The 9,264-nt window shown below is 37.5% G+C and overlaps 1 protein-coding gene across 1 annotated transcript; it reads right to left on the bottom strand.

Annotated features, from left to right (window-relative positions):
* Window positions 1–4,108: 4,108 nt before the first annotated feature.
* On the bottom strand, window positions 4,109–8,252 carry TFPI2 (tissue factor pathway inhibitor 2). Its single transcript, XM_063100823.1, has 5 exons — window positions 8,132–8,252; window positions 7,731–7,913; window positions 6,600–6,776; window positions 5,150–5,320; window positions 4,109–4,786 (listed from the first exon to the last, which is right to left on the bottom strand). Exons 1-5 carry the CDS (start codon window positions 8,217–8,219, stop codon window positions 4,707–4,709), a joined length of 699 nt encoding a protein of 232 aa, XP_062956893.1. The 5' UTR covers window positions 8,220–8,252; the 3' UTR covers window positions 4,109–4,706.
* Window positions 8,253–9,264: the final 1,012 nt, after the last annotated feature.

The following is a 9,264-nucleotide window of genomic DNA, read 5'->3' on the forward strand; positions in this document are numbered from 1 at the left end:
TAAAAAGACGGAGAATACAAATGCTGGCGAGGATGTGGGGGAAGGGGAAGTTCTCTACACTGTTGGTGGAACTGTAAATTATTACACTCATTATGGAAAACAGTATGGAGCCTCTTCAAACAACTACAGATAGGACATTCTTTTCAAATAACAAATGAAACTTATGGTAAATCATAAAATAGTGTTCCTCAAAGTGTGATAAAAGTGTACATCCTAATGATCTGGAGTCATTGTTTACGATGTGCATCCTTGAGCACCAACTCAAACCCACTAAATCAAAACCCCTGGGCATGGGGCATAGGAGCCTGCTGTGTACCTGGATCCCTAGATGGTTCTCATACATGAAATTTGAGATCACATTATAGAAAACTAAAGCAGTATGACATGCTTTGGAAACTGCAGATAGTTTAGTGCAACTGAATTGTAGGTTACAGGTAATGGTGGGAGATGAATCTGGAGAGGAATGCCATGACTTCTTCACTCATAAGAAGTCTAAAGTGACACGTTAGGGGCTTGGACAGTAATGTGAAGATTCAATAAGACACCACTGAGGAGGTTTAAGCAATGGAGTAACCTGACCACATTTTTTTTTCCAGAAAGATAACCCCTGGCATCAGTGTCAATGATTGGATATGGAGCAGACATACACAGGAAGGAAAATCAGGGAATGTTTTAATTTTCCTGGTATAAGATAAGGAAGATTAGAAGAGACTTAAATAGGTATACTTGGTGATCAACTAAATATGTGGGTTAAGAGAGAAGAAATGATTTTGAATGATTCCAGTTCCCATGTTTGCCTGCCTCCATCTCCATCTAAGTGTATGACAATATATAAACAAAGGCTATTTTAAAGCCACAAATTTTCACTTTTACACTTTTCCTTATTTTTATCACAAGACCTATACTTTACTAGAAACATGAAGCTTGTAAAGACATGTTCCTGCAACTATAATGGAGTCCACGAGGTCATAAGAGGTCCAATGAAGGATCAATATACATTCTTCTGATATTGATTCTTTAAGGTCTGCTCCATGGGGACACTCTAGAGATTTATCTCTAGATGATCCATAGCTGGAATTTGTACAGCAACTATTAAAATACAGGGACAGACACTCCAAAGAATATTGCCTTACTGGATAAGATTGTTAGCTAAAGGTCTAAAAGACCGTTGAAGACACCATGTGTACTTGGGGGCATTGTGATCCAGACAATTTTGAAGTCTCCCCTTTAGTTTCTACGGTTGAAAGTTGTAACAATATGTGTGCATAAAGAGTGTTAGCCCAGAGTAGTTTTTTTTTTTTTTAATAATAAAAGAACTGTCTCATTATACCTTTTTTTTTTTTTTTTTTTTTGTCTTTTTGTGTCACAGAAGGAGACATTCCTTTTAATAAGGCTGTCTGGTGAAACCACAGTAGTGACTTGTCTTCACACTGACTGTGGTAAGAAGGAATTTTCCTTCTTTGCAGAATGTCCTATGACTGCTTTTTTTTCTTTTCTTTTTTCCTAGTTTAAAAATTATTTTATTTAAAAATTTTTATTTTTAATTGACAAATAATTGTATATATTTGTGGGATACAATGTGACATTTTGATTCATATCTAATGAAACGGCAGAGCTTTGGGGTATTAGAACAATTGTACTAAAAGGATATTTAGGTCCATGATCCCCCAAGAGCTTTGGCTACTGGGGATTAAAGGCAGCAAATACTAAATCCAGATTCCCTTTTGGGATTCTAGAAACCCCAAGAATCCCCAAAGGCTCGGCATCACTCACTCTATAACCCCAGAGCACACACAAGATCATTCTCCTATAATGATTCTCAAAAACCACCAAAAACAGTAATAAACACAGGCCTTACCCAACCAGAAAGGTTTCAATGGCACGTTGTTTTTGTTGTTGTTAATTCTCATCTTCTATAAAAGCACTGGCTCCCCAAGCCCTTTTTAAAATATTTTATTGGCTTGTTGGAGAAACCAGAGTTTTGGTCCTACAGACTGTCCAACAGTATGGATTTGGCAGATCATTTCTCCTGGTTTTCTATAATTTGCTCCTTTACCTCCAATACTTTCTTATAATCTGACAATAAGATAGTAAGATCATTTTATTTTCCTTCTGCAAGAATACTTCATGGAGGGGGTGCACTTCTTATTGCACCGCATCAGGGAGCAAATAATGTCACTGCCAAACTTTTACAAATGTTAAGGTGATCCGTGGGTTCAGAGATGTAAGCCTGGTCCCCCGTGACACTGCTCCCCACCAACTTTTCATGCAGTTATTGTAGCATCCACTGATAATCACCATCCAGATTCACTTCATTAGGGGTATTTTCTAACATTTTAATGCACGTGTTAGGTGGAATTCTTCTATAAATAACTTTCTCTCATATATTATTTAGTTTCATGTGGTAGTTTTTGAAGGATAAACTAAAAAAAGGATAAATGCTTTATTCTTTGTTAATTCATCAGTTTTCCGAGTAATGAGTTAATGCCCTAGAAACCTCCAAAATTACCAAGGAGGGGTGTTTGTGTGAATTATGAACTCAGAATTTTATATATTTATATTTATGTATTTGTATATAGAGTGGTCATTATTTGTTTTAATGCTTAGATTATCTCATATTAGGTCAGTGGGAGCTCCTTAAATGTTCTTCTGTTTTGTGACATGATTGTTTAGTCTTCGACAGCTTCCTTGATATCTGGAATAAGATGGCCTGAGCTCATCTTACATGTATCCCACCACAGACCTGGATTTCTCCTAAGAGCCCTGGTTTCTTTAGTGAGAAACAGTATTGAGAGACAACAATCTGAATGGCAGGTGTACTTACTGCTACCGAGTTGCTATTGCTTCAAGGACTTTTCAACGGAAAGATGAAAAATACTTTTTTTTTTTTGAAAGAGAAAATAAACCAAGTTTATACAAGTATTTCTAATTCCAATGTAAAAGTTAAAGGTTTTTACTGAATCTAATTTTATACTTTTATCTTTTTCTCTTAACACTGAAAATCTTGACTTCTAAAGAAATGTAAATAATTATGTTTTCTTATAGAATATATATTATACAGTATTCCATGTACAACAGGTTCAAAATAGCAATACCAATATTACTAATAACAATGACTACTCAATGAGTTTTCAGATTTCTTCAGAATTCTTTTGACCCTTAGATTATATCCCCCACAAAATGTATGGACAAAATACTCATTTTGAAAGTCACTGAAAATATGTATATATCTTTTGTGAAGTTATGCCACTCTTTGATATTCAGCTGGATTCCATTGTTTTGGTTTGTTTTCAATGTTTTGAGAAATGCTTTTTATTCTTTTTTATTTAATTTTGCTTTTTATGTAAAAACTTTACATGGTCCAAGATCAAAACTATATAACAAGATACATTAACATAAATTTCATCCCCATACCTGTTCACTCCCCTGTTCCCTCCCTCCCTCATAGGTAACTATTTCTAATATCTTCATGTCTTTTATAATCTCTCTGTGTGTGTTTATTCTTATTGTTTTAGGTCCTGTTTTTTATAACATTCTGGAGGTCAGATGATATTCATACATAGATATTTTGCTCATCCATTATTTCTTCACCCAGTCCCCTATTGATAAGCATCTGGTTTGTTTCTCCTATTGTTTACAGCATCAGTCAGTGTCCTCAAGCATATACCTATTTGCTAAAATAACTTTAGATTTTTTACAAGGGATAGTTCAAGCAAAGGGAAAATGCATTTATAATTTTGCTAAATAAGGGGCATACTTTTAAATATGTCAGTCTTGTCAAGACAATGTAGAAATTTTGAAAAATCTTTTTATTATAGATAAAGAAAAAACTATTTCACTGGAATGATCATATTTATCAGAAATAATTTATTGGTAGAATTTAAATTATTAAATTCATGCATGGTTTCTTGTATAATAGAAACACCTTGAGTAGTATTGAACTGTTAACAACTTTAGTGGTTTCCAGTCTTTTATGTTTTAGGAAATAATGTAACAGGAAAACTTTTTAAAAACATCTATCTATATGTATACAGAAACATATACAAGTGATAGATAAATGAATAGACATAAAGATATAGATATAATCTTTTTTCCCCAGAGGAGAACATTTCCGATTTTAATAAATTGACCAGCTTTTTAATTCAGTCAATAAAAGTTATTTTATTAACTCTTACATAAATCTCCTTATTCATGCATTACACTACAATCTGACACAGTAGAAATGGGAGTACAGTCAGTAGTGTGTACATAATAGCACATGGAATATTTGTTAAGGTGTTGCTAACTCTGCAACCTGGGCCTAAAATATAATCCAACTTTTAAATGCAAAAAGAAATATATTTGACAGTTCTTCTTATACTCGTGTATGCTCAAAGCACATGATTACACTGTCTTATGCTATTTCAGTTACTATCATTTTCTGATATCAGGAGTAGCAACCCCAAGAACTGGGTGAGTCCTATTTGCTTTTATGTCTTAAGCACTGCAAGAATTCAATCTCATAAGCAGTTAAACAGTAAATCAAAAATACGTTACATATTTGTATAGCAGCTAGTTATGTATAAAAAATACACAAAAAAGTAACTCGTAGCAATAACAACTGGTGAATAAATCACTAATAATTCGCTTCCCCAACCTACCACATTGTTCTTCAGATATAATCATGAAGCAAATAAGCATCCACAAGATGATATACAAGAAAATGCTTAAAATTTCTTCTTCCGAAATTTCAGGTTTCTGACGACAAAGGGAAACTTTGGTATCTTCTTATTCTTTCCCCTCTTTACTGAAATCAACAAAATAACAATGAACATTATGTGGCTCCAGTCTGTAGGCTCACTATAAATCACCTTTTCCAATACACTTATAAGCTCACCTCATCTCATTTTTAATGACTGAAGTTCAGTTAGACTCATTATACACTAAGTTAATAACATTCTGCTTTAAAATATCAGGATACAGCTACTGTCTACTATAGCTAGCCAGTATAAGCACATTGACAAAACTGATCAGTACTAAAGTGCTATTTATGTAGAAATAGTCCAGAAATGGCAATTTGCTATTAGTAAAATGGATACATAAGATATAATTTTGCTTATGAATTATTTATAAGGTTTGTTTAAAAAATGAGTAAGAAAAAATTCACTACCTTTTGCACAAACACGAATGCAATCCTTGATGTTAACAAAGTTATTGTCATTCCCTCCGCAGCCAGTATAGGTGAAGGCCTCACAGGCTTTGTGTCTTGGATTGAAATAATAGCGAGGTACATTAGCAGAGCACATTCCCGCATCTTTTGGACTGTAGCAATATGATGGAACTTTATGAAAAAGAAAATAAAATTAGAAATGCTATAATGCCAGAAAAATAAATGACTATTACTGAAGAAAATCTAATCCCATAGATGCCTCATTCTGAATCCAAAATTTCCTACTAAATCATTTGAAAAGGTGTTCCACAAATTGCAGGTAAGCTTACATACCATATTTTGGCAATTTTAAACTTTTACAAACTAGACAGAATTTCTTCTGAAGCTATATCTTTGCATCCCTTGAATGTGAAAAGTAACTAACCCCCCCAGAAATATGGTCAGGTAAAAATGAGCCAAGTTTCAAGGGATAATCTATGACATGCTTTGGTAAACTTTCTTGTGTTGCAAGTGTTATTTTAAGTGTTTTTATCGCTCTCCTCCCACTGTTAATCAAGAATACATATATCTAATTCCCAGGTAGCTATTGTAACATTTCTATCTATACAAACAATTTAAGAGAACATTAGCTGTTACCATCTCTCCATTAATTCAAGGTTTCACATATTCAACACACTATACCTATAGAGCTTGATCAAAGTCTCTGCTAATGCAAGTTTTCCCTGTTTGCTGAATTTTTTCATTTAAGTGTCTCTGGTTTGTTGGAGATAAATGCCTATCCTATCTCTCTCCACAAATATTAAGTACTTCCCAAGGAACCCATCATTTCAAGGAGGGAGGGCGGGGTACGTAAGACACAAAGAGAGAAAAGAAGGCTAGAGATCTCTTTGTGCTACAATTTGCAATTACTAAAGAACACAGAAATCTAACTGAAACCTTTAGAAAGAAATTTTCGGGGCTGGCCAGTTAGCTGACTTGGGAGAGTGTGATGCTGATACCACCAAGGTCACGGGTTTGGATTCCCGTACTGACCAGCTGCCAACAAAATAAAAGAAATTTTCATGTTTCAACATCTTAAGTCTCTATATACCCCACTATCTCATATATAGAACTATTCCAAACAAACCTGAGGTCATGGCATTCATTAATGAATACTGCAGTACTTTATGTGTAAACTGAGTAGAGGAGAAACAGTTCTAAAGAAACAACACAGAAGAGACAGCAAAACTTTGACTCATGTCTTTGTCACTTAAGTAATTCCTAGCTCTTACCCTTACATGTAAAAATGGGAACTTCATACTCCCTCACAGGGCAATAGTGTGAAGACTGAAATTGAAGTATATATGAAATCATCAGAACACAAACATGTTAACTTCACATCAAATTACTGCTTTTTTTCCACCCCATTATTCTTAATAAAGAAATGAAACACCATAAAAACAGTATTTACTTTTCCTTGGTGCACAGAATCCCATACAAGTAGCTTCATCCGGGAACCAGTTCTCATTGTGGCGACACCTGCCAGATGTGAATTTTTCACAAGTCATGGAACTTAGATTGAAGAAATACTCTCTGGAACCTTCACACTCGCCCTCACTGACTTCCAAACGGCAGATTTTGGGAACTTCTAGGGAGAGGGGTAACAAAACGATGTTAGTCAAAAGTAGCCTTCTTAGCATTACTTTCTCGAAACTTTACTGTATGTTCAGAAACAACTGAAAAAAAGTAATCATATTTAATACTGGCATAGTAATCCCCTAAACACTGCCCATTCATCTAGAGATTTAGCTTTTTCTTTTCTTTTCTTTTCTTTTTTTAACAGAGTGTATCCAGACCTGACTTAGCTGTAATATATTTTTCAAGTTCAGTGGAAATGATTCTGTTTTCTCAGGGTGTTCTCCGATTGTTTCTACATATGAAGTTAATCAATGCCTATTCACACGACTACGCATTTTCCCCTGGCTGAGTTCCTTGAATGGCAAAGCCTTGTGTTCTGTTACAGGCCGTAACAGACATAATAAAAAATTTTTTAAAAGTAAAATAGGACACAATATTGTGAATCTCCACCATCTCCCCTCTACTAACTCAAGACCGTGTGACTATCAGGGGCAAAAATAAAGTTATATAATTAGCTAAATTACATCTTAATAATAAAATTCACTAAAAGTATTTCTTGATTGATGAATAATCAACAGGAGGAAATGGTGTCCTCAAGGAAAAATTAAAAACCATAGGTTTGGAGCTAATGAGAAGTACAGAAAAGTTCGTATGTGCACCTTAGACATTTTCCCCTTCATTATGCCCTATGGTGAAGTGGCAAATCTTTCCCTGAGTCCACACAGGCACTGATAAACGTCACTTACTATAATTGTCACTTAGGAGAAAGGGTATGTGTTAGCAGCTGTAAACCTGTGATTACTTTTGAGAAAGTGAAAACCAGCGAGGCTTGCTTAGCGCTTGAGAAATTTCGAGCTTCAACTTACTGTGAACAGCGAGATCTGGGAAACTAGCACTAAGTCACTAGCCGTCGGTCCGCGGAAGGCGCGGCGCAGGGTCCCCCCGCGTGCGTGGGGACACTTACTCTCTATGCCCCCGCAAGCCTCTTCGCAGGCCTCCCAGCTCTCGAAGTTGTTGGCGTTGCCCATGCAGCCCCCGTAGATGAACTGGCGGCAGCTCTGCGTGTACCTGTCGTAGTAGTAGTTGGTAAATCGCGCCCGGCAGGGTCCTTCGTCCGGGGACAGGAGGCAGATCTCCGCGTTGTTTCCTACAGGAGGGGCAGGAGGAGAGCTAAAGAGAGACACGTCTGGGAGGGAAAAGCCTCCCGGGGAGCTCTGTCCCCGCCGCTTCCGAGCGGAGGGGCCCCTGCAGAGAGAGAGAAAATGCAAACGGGGGCTCCAGAGCCGCTGGACGCGCGCAGGGGGCTGGGGAGAGCGGGCGAGGGGAGCGGGCTGCAGGGGAAGGGGCTCCTGGACCGGCCCATACCTGGCCGCGCCTCAGCGGCTTCGCACAGCGCAGCCCCCAGCAGGAGCAGCGGTAGAAGCGACAGCCCCAGGGGGCGAGCGGGCTCCATGGCTGCCAGCGTCCCGAGAAGGCGCGGGCGGGAGGAGGCAGCGCGGCACCCGCCTCCGGGTGGCCCGGGCTCCCGCTTTATGTGGGGCGAGAGTCCCGCCGGCCCCGACGGGGCGGAGCGCTCGTGTGCAGCCTGGAGGGGCGGCTGATTCACGCCTGCGGGCTGTGACCGGGGGGAGGAATTCCCCACGGAGTTGAAAAGTTGAAGCTGTCTCCCAGACTTTCTCCTGTGCCCGGGAGGGGATGCCCAGAAGGTGCGTTCGTGTCAATGATGGGAAATCAGCAAGCTACAGGGAAATAACCGTGCAGGGTTGCTCAACTTTCCAACTTGCAGCATCGCCGCGAAGAAGCCTGAACCCACGTCGTCAAAGCACGAGATCCTCGTGCTGGAAGGGCCGAGAGGAGCCAGGCTCCTTGCAGCCAACTCTTTAGATCGAAATTTAAATATATGTTTATTTATATTTACGTATGAACATATATCTCAATCGAGTTCTAACTTACATTTAATGAAGGGCTTGTAAAAGATCTTTTTTTTTATGCCAGCTATTAGCAAGAAAAATGAAATAAAGCTTTTTTGTCTAATTTTTTAAATGTCCTTTTCCACTGAGAAATAACGGTGGAATGTACATAATAGATAAGAGATATCTAGTACCTGCTAAATAGGCCAGTAGGAAAGTCCCAGCAGTTCACAAAGACTCATTTGACAATGGGTAAGTAGTCAATGAATAATTAAAATATATAAAAATCAAACCTACTCACATATAAACTATATACTTCAATTCTCCCATACATGAAACACACTCGAAATTGAAATAAGAACAAATTTATCAACTGACCTAGAAATAAAACTAGCTATTAAACTCATGTACTACTGATCAGAATACTTAAGAACTATCTCCCTGAATGTTTTTTGCAAAAAAAAGTAGAAATTAATACTTCAGAGATCCACATTATAAACTACGGTGCTGATAAACACAATATATCCATTACTTTTACAACAAGTTTTTCATGTTGTAAATTTTTTACAGCATTATTCATGAATTAAT

This window comes from Cynocephalus volans, chromosome 6 (genome assembly GCF_027409185.1).
Source record: "Cynocephalus volans isolate mCynVol1 chromosome 6, mCynVol1.pri, whole genome shotgun sequence".
Lineage (NCBI taxonomy): Eukaryota > Metazoa > Chordata > Mammalia > Dermoptera > Cynocephalidae > Cynocephalus > Cynocephalus volans.